The sequence below is a fragment of the Populus euphratica genome, unplaced genomic scaffold (assembly GCF_000495115.2).
Source record: "Populus euphratica unplaced genomic scaffold, PopEup_1.0 scaffold2600.1, whole genome shotgun sequence".
In the NCBI taxonomy this organism is placed as follows: domain Eukaryota; kingdom Viridiplantae; phylum Streptophyta; class Magnoliopsida; order Malpighiales; family Salicaceae; genus Populus; species Populus euphratica.
The window spans coordinates 1-13,763 of NW_011502454.1; the positions used below are offsets into that span (position 1 = coordinate 1).

Genomic DNA, 13,763 nt, shown 5'->3' on the forward strand with positions numbered 1-13,763 from the left:
GCCCATCCTTTCCAGTACGTGAAAATGTTTTGGTATCAAATTATGTCCTTCAAGACTTAATTTTTTATATTAATAATATTAATTTTATTTTACAAAATCATTATCAAACACATGCAAAAAATTCCCATCACATCATTGGTTCCCCATACATAGCCAACAAAGAAAACTATCTAGTATAATAGTAAAAGAAAAAAAAATCAATGTAAAATAACCAAATTAAAAAAAAAAGAGATTAAAAAAAAGGGTCGAATCCCTCTTTACCCATGCAATTTAGCCCTTGATGTTTGCAAGGAAAAGGAGCTTAATACTTGTCTAATGTTCAAATTCAATCCTCATTGCTTTATTTTAATTCAATTTAATTTTATTTTATTTTTAAATGGGGCATCAATCGAGAGTTGATTTTCTTTCTTGACACAGCGAGTAGCCAATACAAAGCTAAATGAAACAAATAATCAAGTTTAATCCTAAACTAATCTAATAAAAAAGGATTAAATAAAAAATAATAATGATTAAATAACAGAAAGAAAAAAAAGACTCGAAAGAGAAAACAATGTCTGTGGATATATCTCCTTTAACAAATAACCGAACAACAACACCACAATGATGTACTAAGCAAGTTTAGTTTTTTACATATGTGCGAAAAAGAGAGGAAGCTCTTTTTTGCTTTTCTTTTTTGACCTCTATGCTTTAGGTAACAAGAAATGAGCTTCTTTTGGGCCAATGCTCGGCGTGCAAGCTTGTCGATGGAGACAAATGGTACCTATTCCCTCCCTTTAACTAGAAACCTTTTTGTAAAAAGAAAGAAAAACGAGAGAACAATATTTTGCTTTATGATTTTAGCCATTAAGTTTGTGCCCTAAAAAGTAGTTTGATGCTTTTAAACAAACCGCACAAAACGTAATGGCTATATGAAACTCTAGTCCCATTATATTGTCCTCATCTTTTAATGTTTTTCTAGCTTAGAACGCCAAAACTTTATTTCTTTTTCTTTTTATAATCTCCTGCACATGATATAATTGATCCTCTTCGCCAGCTTGTTAGAGATGTCTGGCTACCGGCAGGAGAATTTGGAAATTCCCGGCACTACATATAGAAAATAACATTTTCATTTTGATTTAACTCGTTTAAGTTTTGACAAGTTCTACGAGCAATGAGGATTTTGTATATGCTCTACATTTCAATTTCAATTTTCCAACTTTCTGGTTAAACAATGACGACTCCAGTGTTCCTGTATAGAGGGCCAACCTGTAAGCACGCTGGTGATGCCAGTGATGCTTTCATAACATTATTAGAATTGTTGCAAGTGCCCGCCTAGCGTGGCTGGATATCGAGGTTGAAAAATTAATACTTAGCTATTTGGTGTAGAATCATTAGAAGATTTGGATAGAATTATATTATTTTAAATTTTAGAATAAGAAACTAGTAGCATTCTTTTGCATGGTTTGGATATGGTTTAAAAATATTAATGGATTCCTAACTAATAATTTATCTATAATTTAAAATAAAAATTTATGATTATAAATAAATTTGATATCTCAAATTTATTATAGGCTCACATATCAAAATAAAATCTTATAAAAAGAATTTATGTAGATTATTTAGGAGAGTTTACTTATTTTAGAAGACAAAATCATTTTTTACAACTTGTATATTATAAGTGAAAAGTACTTCCAATTAAAATTGATAAATATTTTAAATAAATTGAGAATTCTCTAGTCAACTTCTGATATTTAAATATTAATTTAGTTATAAGTTTAATATTTATATCAGAATATTAATAATTAATTTTTAAAGAAAAAAATTTAGAATTGTTGAAATATTAGTTAAATCTTTAAGAAAGTTTTCAAACCTATTGTAAATTTCAAAAACAAATGCAAAAAAAAATCTACACCAATGCTACTTTATTCATTTTTATTTTATGAATAAAATGTATTTTGTTTTTGTAAGGATTATACCATATGCAACAAGCATAATTTTTTTTTTAAGACTATGTTTAGCAAAAATCTATTTTTTAAAAAAACTAAAATGATTAAAATAGATTTAGAGGATGTTTATCAAACACACCTTTAATAAAAAAAAAAACCTTTAATAAAAACATTGCAAGCAAATAAAATCTTAACTTTTGACCTGATTTTAACTTGACTATTATGATCCAAAACTTTTGGTTTAACCATAAACCTTACCAAAATCCATCAGTTTTATCTAAAAACAAACCAAAATCAAAACCATGATCCAAAAACTTTAAAAAACACATAAACTCAAACTTTTTATCAAAACAAATCAAAATTTAGAAAAATAAAGAACATGAAAAACGCTTAAGAACATTTAACATGAACTCAATAACATAAATTTAAAATCAAATCAGATATGTACAAATCAAGAACACAAACATGAAAGAAATCATATAATGATCAATAATTTAGCATTCATGTATTTTGATTATCACTTATAAACCATGATTTTATTATAACATGTTTCAATTCAAAACTAAAATTTTAAAATCAAAATCTACTAAAAATAAGTTATTGATACAAATAAACCCTAGATTAATGAAAGTTACATGAAAGATTATATATAAAGAATTAAATTAAAATTAATTCAAATAATGAAGTTAAGATAATATTAAAAAAAAAAACATAAAAAATATTATTTTAAAACCTAAAAAATCCCCGGAGAACTAGCCATCGGCAAATTTAGAATTGACATTTTTTACCTCTAATATATATTTTCAAAATTCCCTAACCAAGCAAATTTATTTCAAAATTCCCAATTACCACTGCCAACCCCAGATTCCTCCCCATGAATACATGACACCCTACACCACATCCAATTTATTTCCAAATTCCATCTAAAGTTTTCCAAGTACAAGTTCCCACTTTAGCGCCCACACTTTCAAGTTTCAACATCTCAACCCAACTATACAATTTCATTTTAATTGTCTTTCCTCGAAGCCCACAAGGCAAATAATTCACGTAAATAAATCCTAGAATCTTTTTTAAGCACATTATTTACATTTATTTAGTAGGTAAACACACATTTCAAAAAATTTAGCCTAAAATTATCACCCCCTCCTTTTCGCTCGTTATTGGCCGAAACCAAGGAGACTAGTTTTCTCCCTGGTTGTTTTAATTTTTTTGTCATGTTTTTAAAACTAGTCATCACTTAGACCATATCTCCTACACAAATCCTTACAATGCATCCATTTTCCTCAATTTGAGTGTGAACCCTAGAATAAGAAATGTGGGGTTCTTTGTAATTGTTCATAATAAACTTTCAAAACAAAGAAAAGAGTAAAGAAACACTATACTAACCAAGTTTTGAATTCAATTCAAAATGTTCTTACGGGTTTCACAAATTATGTTTTCCTTTTACTGATGATTTTTTTTTTTTTTTGTGATTCGCTTGTAAGTTCAAGTAGTTTTGCCTCGTGGTCCTGGCTGGTGCTCCAATGCCTAAAAGAACTGAGTTCAAAGTTTTCATTTATGATACTTTGGAAAAGAAAGAAAAGCTTCATTCTACTAATTCACTAGAAAACCTTTTTTCCCTCATCAAAGAGTGAAGATCTCTTTCAAATTTCATCTTAACGACAGATTGATTCCTTAAACAAGGAGCACAGTACCTCTGAAAGACACAGCGCAAGTGACCAGCAGGCATTCACTACTAGTGTTTAGCTCAAGGTTGAAACCCCAAATTGTTTCAAATTAAAAAAAAAAAATAATAAATCCTCAGAGAACATGTGGTCGGTTGGCATATTACTGCAGTTCAATTATACTTTTCAATTTTTTTTTAAACTTTAAATTAATATTTTTTTAATAATTTTAATATTTTTTTAATATTTTTTTAAAAAAAACTTTAAAAAACAAAATTCAATGTTCTCTCAGACAAGCTTTACATGATGTCTGTAGCTGCTGGATATTCGTGTTTGGTCGGTGCCAGAGAATTCGAGATTTTTCCAAGCTTGGAATCTTCGAGCTTCAAAATGTTGACATTTATGAAACAAGGACCATTTACCATTCTCAAAATGCAGGAATAGCAACTTCATGTTAGTAGAAGTTAAATATAACTCTGACAGGAACAGTTGGTACTGACATTAACTAGTATTCGATTAAATTGTCAATTTTTCTGTACACGAACACAACGAATGAGTTAGTGATATCATAATCCAGTCTAAAGTTCATGAATCTAAAGCGTAACAGCATATTTTTGCAATGTACAGAGCTTACTGTTAAAAACAAGCATATTTTACACATCCCTGGAGCCATTCGGAACTTTTGTCTCAGAACCCGACTTGATGTCAGTCTGCAACACCTTCAGCCATGAATCCACCTGAGGAAGGAGGGGAGGACATGAAACATCAACTTAAAATATATTGATACTTGTGGAAATAACAAGAGAGCTCTCTTAATATGTAAAACTCTGGCGTTAAAATGGAAAAGAATGGTTTTCTAATAGATGGTTTTCAAAAACATTAACCGGTGCTGTGTTTATCATCTGAATCTATTTGGTGTCATCTCTGAATAAATTGTTATGCAAGGGAAATTTCAAAGCACTTTCAAGTGAGCAATATTTTCAATGATAACCATGAGCACATGAAGGCACACAACAGGATGCAACAAACGTAAGCAGGAAGCTCAGTTGTAGGCCATTCTTATTTTATCATGCCTCCCTAAAATTGTTTATCACTCAATTATCAAACAAATTAGAAATTACAAGGCATCAAATGAAACACTAACGTGCTTGTATTGATAGAAGGTTCTTATGCAGACAAAGACTCAAGTTCACCTTAATCACCCCCTATCAATCAAGGGAAAAAACATAGGGCCATACCAAAAAATTGTACAAAAGGGAAGTCAACGTATCCTTGGAAAGGATGCAGTAGATCAAGCAACGATAACATATTTATGTGGGTGTGGATGTGTGTGCATATGTATGCCCCCATTTGCATATGTTTACAGAAGTATTCGTTTAATTTGATTAGAAAATCGAATACATTGGCACCTATCAACTGCATTGAATACTGTGAAGCATACGAACAATAATGGAATTACCTGTACTTCAGAAATGCTTGAGCATTCATATCGCAGCCCTTGACGAGTTAAGATATAAAAGGAATGCCATGTCTGATCAGATTCTCGCGTAAGGCTTGGGAGAGAACCTACTTCAACAATATCTGATAATAGAGTGGAATCTTGAGGACTCAAATCTGCATAAATTTCTTTTCAATCAACAAGAAATTTGAATGCAGATTCAAATAACAAAATCAGATTGCAACTTAGTAATATTTGAAACCCAAAGAAAAAAAATGTAGCAGCAGCATCATCAACACAAGTGGAGCAGGTAAAAGCCGAGAACTTCAAATTTTCTGTTGAACATGTTTTCCCTGGATATAGGAGGGTCTCCCATTCTAATGCATCACCATTTATTGGCAGAAAAAGAAAACACAACATCATAGAAAATTACAACATGCTATAAGCTATAGGGAAGGGTGGAGAAAGGTGGATATGGAGGATGAGTACTATTGTGATGGTTGTCCTTCCTGATCATACTCGCTGATTCTGAGACATAAATCATCACAGGTGCTCTAAAAACCCACACATGGCTAAAAGCATGGGTGACATTAGGGAGGGAAAAACGAAACCAGTTACCTGTGGACAACAAATAGAAAAAGATGCACGGTCCATTAAGGACAACAAAGCGAGGAAGCCAATCATCTACATCGGCATCATCAAGTGGTGGAGGCTCCCCAGGTAGAGCTGTCCATCTCTGTAAAGGAGGGAGAAAAGAGGTGGAAAAAAGAACCGTTAACTGCTAGGTCCATAAAAAATTGCATTAAAATCCGAAAAGAGAGTGGCGTAAGCAAGTAGGAGAAATTCATTACAGTTCGGATGTACAAATAACCAGAGAACCGAGCAGAGCGCAGAATTTCATCAACATGTTGCAACCTGTACAGAAAAGATTTTGCTGTTGATTTGCATTAACCAAGAGCATTATTCCAACTTATCAGAAACCGAGTATGCTGAATTTCATGTTTTGTCACGTTGAGATATTCAAGAGTTGAATATGAATTATTGTAAATAAACCTTATAAATACGCAACGAATTTTGAAAGGAAGGTCTAAGTTCATTTTATTACTAATTCTTGAAACTGAAACTTTCATACAAAATAGAAGATTGAGAACAATCTCTTGACAATGTTTAGGTCCAAAATTAAATTTAGTCATTGTTTTCCCTAACTGCATCATTTGTTTGTGTTCACTTCTGCTGATCATTGCCAATGATCTAATCAATAGATTTATTATCTGCTGTGCTAAATTGAACACTACAGTTTTCCAGCCTATGATAAAGTAGTCCTTACTGAGCTTTCAAATGAGCTTCCCTCTCTTCTAAGCAAGCAAGTTCTGATCGAAGCGATTCTAACTCTACCACACTTAACTCAACCTGCAAATCAAAATACAATTTCCTGATTAGACACCATAACTTTAAAATAATTTATAAGCATGTCTTAAAGGGTCGTTTGATAAACCTTTTCCTGACCATTGGTGCTAGAACCCCATGACAGCCTTCGCAGGCTAAACAAATTCAGCATGAATGCAGCACTTTGTAGTTTTCTCCCAGACCAGAAATGGCTACTTGACCTATTCTAAATCAGAGGAAGAAACAAAATCGATACAAAGCTCGTGGATCACTCTCTCCTTCGTTTCCTTTTCTTCAAGGAAAAAACAAGTACCTGGATGAATTATCAATTTTTGGCTGTTCAGTAGATGAAGTTATGGTTTGAGGAGTGTCCTCACCAGAGGTTGAGACTTGAAAGTGATCGGGGATAATATTTAACCTCCCAGGACTATCATCAATGAAGCTACGTGTTTATTTGAAGAAGATGATACAAAACCTATGGCAAGAAAAGAAAACAGATCAGAATGAGAGATATGCACTAGATAATTCAACTTGAACAAACGATTAACTTTATAAAGCTCAGCACGTAAAAATCAATCCCTCCAATCAATGGATATTTGAATATGCTTTAAAAGCTTGGAATATATTGCCTAGGGGCAGTACATATATATAATCACACGGGAAACAAAAAACTCAGAGGACACGATCAAACTAAATTTTCAGCAAATCATAAAAATTAACCGGAGAATTCTTGCAATGGATGCATTGCGATGGAAATCTAAAATAAAAGCTGCCAAAACAAACAAACACATAAATCGCCAACCCCATAAGTTCTTCTCCATTAAGCCCTTAGAAAGAAGCCTCATCAACCTCAAATCACCAATAAAAGAAGTGCTTGAGATTTCCCAGATAGCACAAAGCTCCACCAATTTGTACACTAAAATCAACAACTACACGACACCAGAGGATCAAAAAGAAAAGGCAACCAGCCCGTCAAGTCATACTCAAAGAATCTAATCAAATCTCATAACAACAAAATTCTTTTGAAACAGAAAACGAACTTAATTACATAGCCTTGCTGCCGCTCACATAAAAAGAAAAAAAAAATTCCTTGATCATCAAACAGATAAGATAATAATTTAAGAATAGATGATTAAAGACAAAGTGGACTGCTTTGCTTACCGTATGTATGCCTTTTGTCTGTCGTAGAAAGAGACTTTTTTTGGTTTTCTTTATTACAGAGAAAGAAAGATTAATGGATATCGTTATGTTGTGTTTTGCTTCTTCTTGTTGAGCACACGGAAAGTGGTTTGACCCACCATCGAAATATATATACAACATCGTGACTGTTAGGTATAGTAGTTTTTTTGGTTGTTTGAACTTCATTTTTGCTCTTATACATTCATCAATCCTCTACTTCTGTCCATATATTTCAAAACTCATCAATATTATCTTTCTACTTTTCAAAAATGTATAATGTTAGGCAAAAATCATTAAATAGCCCCTTTCAATTACTTTTTTTTTTTTAAATTTATGAGATATTATAGCATGCGAGAGAGAAAAAATGATAGAAAAATAAAATAAGAATATGAACAAAAGTGGACTTTTTATTGGTTATTTAGTAGTGAAGGGTAAAATTTCATAATTATCCTTTTGGGCCTTTCGCTTCGTTGGCTCTTCTTGCTATGGCCACTGGCATTATTGGCCATGGTTCCTATGGCATATGAATTTGGCAGGTTCCTGTGTCCTCCCTTTTTTAAAAAAAAAACGCTCTCCTATTTTCTGTCCTTGTTATCCAAGAATTTCAAATCAGATAGCCCCATGGATAATACATGATTCAAACAGCTACAATAATATAAATATAATTGTTTCCTATTTAGTTTAATATTCTTTTTTTTTTACAGCAGAGGAAGTGATCGAGAGAACGAACAGGTACTAATTGATTAGAAACTGTTCAGTTTGCTTTCAGAGTCTTGTGCACTAGCTTAGATCTAAAACCTAAAATATTGTTATCAATGTTGTTACTCAATTCAAGAAGTATCCAACTGGGATTTTTTTTTTTTTGGAGTTCTTTTAGGTCTTTTGATTTTATGGAGAGGTGTAAGTTGATTAAAGAACCTGGGAGGAGGACTTCGGCAGTGTTAAACAGGGAATTAATAGTCTGGTGAAGCTGTTGCCAAAGCAGACGAAGAAAAAGTATGACTCCGGGAGGAATGCCTGGATTTAAGAGAAGTGAAATCCTTACAGAAGAAGTTAAATCATTCAAACATCGTGATGCTTACAGAACTTATTCGCGAAAACAGCATTTTGTATTTCGTTTTCGAGTACATGGAACAGAACCTTTATCAAGTCCCTGGACACAGGAAAAACATGTTCTCAGAAGCTGAAGTTAGGAACTTGAGCTGTCAGGTGTTTCAGGGTCTTGCATCAAAAAGTATATTTTCATCGCGACATGAAGCCAGAGAATTTGTTAATTACTAATGACATCGTAAGATTGTTTTCGGTCTTGCAAGAGAAATCAATTCGTTGCCACTATATACACAATATGTCTCCACACGCTGGTATCGGGTGCCTGAAGTGATGCTACAATCAGATTTTTATAGTTCTAAGGTTGATGTGGGCTATGGGTGCTATCATGGTCGAGTTATTTACTCTCCGTCCTCTTTTTCCTGGTACTACTGAAGCAAACCAGGTGTACAAAATATGTAGTGTACTAGGCAGTCCGACAACGGGTTCCTGGGCTGAAGGAATTCATTTTGCAAGGACTAATAGCTACCAATTTCCAAAGTTTGATGGTGTCCAGCTTTCTGCGTTTATACCATCTACTAGTGGGGATGCAATCAACCTGATCAGGAAGCTTTGTTCTTGGAATCCTTCAATAGGTCCTCTGCTGAGGAGGCCTTAAAACATCCTTTTTTCAGAAGTTGCTTTTATACTCCGTCTTCTCTTCCTTCAATGCCGCTGCTACCGGAGCAATTCTATCTGCTGGAAGAAGGGAAGAATTACAGCATAAACGTGATAAGAGACATCATGGAGCTTTGTCTAATTCAACGCTCAATTACTATTTTCCTCCCACCAATTATAAGTGGCATGATGTTGAGTACAGTGGTGCATCGTAACTTTGATAGGACCAGCCAGGATGTTCCGAGTTGTGCTAAACAATTGGGATTTGAACCGCAGTATATTAACTCGGGCAGAACTAACTCAGCATCAATTTTGTCATTAAATATTGATTTTTTTTAAAACGCAGTTACGTTGACTAAATATTATTTTTTTTTTCCTCATTCGACCCGCCATAGAGCATGACTGATATAGCTATTATCAATTGGGGCCATAATGTCAATGCATGATGGGTCAGTCAGATAACACAATAGTGACAGAAATATATTAGTGGCAAACATTAAGTGATAGGACTATCCATCAAACATTAAGTGAAGGCTCTCTCCTTTCTTTCTGCAGGGCTGGCGGCTTATGGAACACCAAACTATGGCGTCTTCTATCACTCTTAAAATACTCTACTTAGGTCCAACTTTCTTGGTCAAAACAACTGCTTCAATCATCCTCATAAACCATACTCTTGATCCCCAAAGATCATAGGCTGAAACTTAAAACATGTGCCAAACTTGACCTTTTCGAGATCCTGGGAGGCAGGGGACTCTGTAATGAAGAAAAAGGTGTGCAACAAGAACTAAAGAGAAACATTGAAGAATAAGCATCATCAACTGCTGGTAGAGAAGAAAATTCAGGTAGCTTGGAAAAATCAAGCGTGCCGGATGATGCTTTTGAAAAAGCTGATGGGATTAACAGGGGGTTTTCCTGGTGGAGGGAAGGGGTTGAAAAGATTCATTGAGGAAAACCCACCTCCAAAGAAACAATCAGTTCCGAAGCTTACAATCACAAGCAGGCCAAAACCACCAGAACTGCCACTGCTGTTGCCTGGTATGACTGCCATTGTGAAGAACCCGAATAACCCATTTTACATGTACACTGGCATTGTTCAGCGAATCACTGACGGAAAGGCTGGAGTTATCTTTGAAGGAGGAAAATGGGATAAGCTAGTTACTTTCCGCCTGGAAGAGCTAGTTACTATCCGCCTGGACGAGCTGGAACGTAGGGAGAAGGGCCCTCCAGGAAAAAATCCCGGGTCCGCAATAATCGAAGCATTCTATGAAACTGAATCACAATCATCTTCCTAGTTACATTTTCCTGTTGCAAATAGTGTTTGCTCAAATCCTTTGAATATGTATCAATTCCAGTTCAGGCAGCAATAAACTCCATTTTGTAAAAATCTCACACCATCAAACTATCAATAATAAACAAACCATGTGTGAGCCAAGAAAACCTCAATTATTTATAAAAATATCACACCATCAAAGTATCAATAATCAACAAACCATGTGTGAGCCAAGAAACCCTCCATTATTTGTAAAAATCTCACCACCGTCAAAGTATCAATAATCAACAAACCATGTGTGAGCCAAGAAAACCTCAATTACATTGAAAATTGCATTAGTGATTGTGTTTCAATGAACTCCATACAAAGCAATGGTATTGGTTGAAATGAACTCTTGTATTTGAAAACTAAAAGAGCAAAAACGAATGTTGCAGCTCCCTTTTCAGAGCTCCAAGAGAAGCTCAGATACATCCACCCAACTGCCAAAGGATTGCATAAAGAGGTAAATTAGTAGCCAGCAACTGAAAGAATGAGAAGCAAGAAAAATATATCATGCTTGTGAAGTGAATTGGGCGTGTCTTGTTCAATGCATGCTATGCATGACTTACGAGCTGTTGGATTACCTAACAATTCATTTGTTTAACAACCCAGAAGAGACCCACAAAACAATCTGTTTTATTGCGTCAAATGCAAGGAGAAAACATGAAATCAGAATATAAACAAACTCTAACGTTACCCTTTCAATATATCAGGTTTCATAACCAAGCTTAGAAGATTAAAAAAAAAAATCAAAATCAAAATCAAAATGCTCGAGATATCAGAAGCAAAATCTATGACAATTTGTTTACTACTTGACGCATAACAACAAATTTCAATTTCAATGCCTCTTCTTGCACTTGCACCAAACTAGCAACCTATTTACCACCAAGGGTAAATAATTAGCACCCAGCAGTAGCATAATTCAGTGTTTCATTAGTAATCAGATCACCATATTGAGAATGCAGGTGAGCTTATTGCGTAAACAACACGTAAAAAAATATTTTAACATACCAAGATCGCCTCAATCTCCTCATTCGAAACTGGAGTTCGCTTGGGCTGAAGAGAAGCTTTCCCTCCAACAGAAGTTGAAGTCTTGAAGTTAGAAAAGAAAGCTTGATAAGCACTCCCAAATCTCAATGCTTCTTCCGGCTGCGACCCATTACCTAACAATCAATTTCCTCAACACTCAGTATGTAGCAGCCTTCGGAGACAGTTCAGTTCATATTTCCTAAAGCATATATTATAAGTTAACGAAAATTGCATATTTTATACTACATGATCGCAAATAAACATGCAGCAATGGATCTCGACTAATACTAATTATAGCGAAAATAATCACAATCATTCGATTTATGGGACCTACAGTTCAATGGATGGTGTAATGGTATGTGTTGCTACTGCCGAAACAATTTTTAACAACAGATCACATCAAGCAACAAAAAAAGAAGCAATAAGGTGAAATCAAAGATTAATAAAAGACGAGTGAACCAGAGGATTTGGTGGAGTGTCTTTGAGGGAATTTGATGCGAGGGATTCTCTTCAAAGCTTGTGCTCCTCCCATCGCTCTCTTCTTTTTTCTCTATGTGAATTGAAACGACGCGAAGGAGAGTCTTCTTCTGGTGCAATTGACGGCGATGTTAGCGTTTTTTGTCAAAGAATAGCTGGGCTTGCGTGTTTCTTCTTTTACATTTGAATGTTTTCATGTGCAATCTGTGCCGTTGATCTTTCTAATATTGGTCCCACTTGCGTAGGGATCGGTTAGCTCTTTGGGACCGGGCTGTGTTCGGGTCTCGCCGACTGGGTTGGTGCGGTCCACTTTTCTGGTTTTTTCCCCCTTAATATTTATAATAATATACTGTAAATATATCTTTTTGGAGGTAATATTTATATGCTATTATATAGTGTTTATTTAATTGTATAAAAAAGATATTGTGCATATTTAAAATTTTTATGTTCTTAATTAAAAAAAACTAAAGTATTATTTGTTACATCGTTCAGGAAGGTGTTTTTTGCACTTTAATTCTTGTAAATTTTAAATTTTATGTTTCAATTATAAAATTTTATTTTTATTATATTTTAGTAAGAGAGAGTGAACATAAAAAGCTTTTGACTAACAACATTGTAGCTAAAAAAAACACAATTATATTATTACTGGTTCATCTTAAAGGGATAAATTTAATAATTATATTATTATTAGTTGATCTTAAAGAGATAAATTTAATTGAGGTGGTTTGAACCTTAAATCTAGTTGATAAAAGCATAGCAGAAACCAAAAAAAGTGTTTTGATTTACCATTAAAAACACTTACTTTAATATCAATAAGTTTGTTTTGAAGAGATGAATTCAATAAAAATAATTTAAACCGAAAAATGTATATCAGAATTTAAAAGTTTGATTTGGTGTGCGCGCGTGCGTGTAAAGAATCCATGTCATGTATATTTATTTTAAAAAAACAATTTATGACTCATTTACATGTGTAATGCATTGCGTTACTAATTACTCTTAATATTTAACTTAATACTCTTACTCTATGACTTAAAAACATTTTGATACATAATTTGAGTATAGTTTGTTGTTAAAATATGTTTTGTTATATTAGACTAGTGAGTAAAAATATTTAGTTTATTATAATAAAAGTATACAAAACATAAAAGATTATTCAAGGTAAGTTTAGAATATATGCAATTTTAAATCTATAAACATGTAAGAAAAAAAATTCAAGACAATCATGTTTTTAACATAAATATAATAAAAATAATAATAGCATACATACTAAGCATATAGTAAAACCTATAATATATACAAGTTCAAAGTCCTAGCATATATATTAATAATATAAATAACAATGCTTAAATTAAAATAAAAAATGACACTTATTTATTAAAGCATTTTAAATGAATGAAACTCTTGTTGTTATCAATGATGAATTTTTTATCCTTAAGACTTTATTACTCATCACTTGTACATCTACGATGTTTGTAATATGCTTCACATGATTCTAACAACATCATCTTAGTTTAGATGCACTTCTAAATAAGATCTTTTAAGCAAAATAAAAGAATTGGAATATCTCTCAACAAAGTATGAACCTAAACTCTAGGTTTAAGAAAAAAAAAATCAAAGCTTAAAAGACAATGAAACCAATAAAAATGAGGTGG

General features: G+C 33.2%; 2 protein-coding genes and 2 pseudogenes across 2 annotated transcripts; 2 read left to right on the forward strand and 2 right to left on the reverse strand.

Annotated features, from left to right (window-relative positions):
* Nucleotides 1-4,078: 4,078 nt before the first annotated feature.
* Nucleotides 4,079-6,863, reverse strand: LOC105119195 (uncharacterized; the record flags this gene model as incomplete). Its single annotated transcript, XM_011017313.1, has 7 exons — nucleotides 4,079-4,326; nucleotides 5,049-5,203; nucleotides 5,646-5,763; nucleotides 5,879-5,942; nucleotides 6,355-6,437; nucleotides 6,523-6,634; nucleotides 6,727-6,863. Coding segments are annotated over 7 exons (753 nt in total), but the record flags the coding sequence as incomplete, so codon positions are not given.
* A 1,619-nt stretch (nucleotides 6,864-8,482) lies between these two features.
* On the forward strand, nucleotides 8,483-9,693 carry LOC105119193 (cyclin-dependent kinase F-4-like; annotated as a pseudogene).
* Nucleotides 9,694-9,963: 270 nt separating this feature from the next.
* On the forward strand, nucleotides 9,964-10,677 carry LOC105119197 (uncharacterized; annotated as a pseudogene).
* A 115-nt stretch (nucleotides 10,678-10,792) lies between these two features.
* LOC105119194 (uncharacterized) lies at nucleotides 10,793-12,276 on the reverse strand. The gene is made up of 3 exons (XM_011017312.1): nucleotides 12,094-12,276; nucleotides 11,617-11,768; nucleotides 10,793-11,045 (listed from the first exon to the last, which is right to left on the reverse strand). The coding sequence occupies exons 1-3, from the start codon at nucleotides 12,164-12,166 to the stop codon at nucleotides 11,028-11,030; spliced, it is 243 nt and encodes an 80-aa protein (XP_011015614.1). The 5' UTR covers nucleotides 12,167-12,276; the 3' UTR covers nucleotides 10,793-11,027.
* Between the last annotated feature and the right edge of the window lie 1,487 nt (nucleotides 12,277-13,763).

Bases quoted from the DNA above. Each gene is read 5' to 3' on its own strand.
- LOC105119194 (XM_011017312.1), bottom strand. From the start codon at position 12,166: ATGGGAGGAGCACAAGCTTTGAAGAGAATCCCTCGCATCAAATTCCCT. The intron at 11,769-12,093 runs GTTCACTCGTCT...ATTGATTGTTAG, and splicing joins ACACTCCACCAAATCCTCTG to GTAATGGGTCGCAGCCGGAA.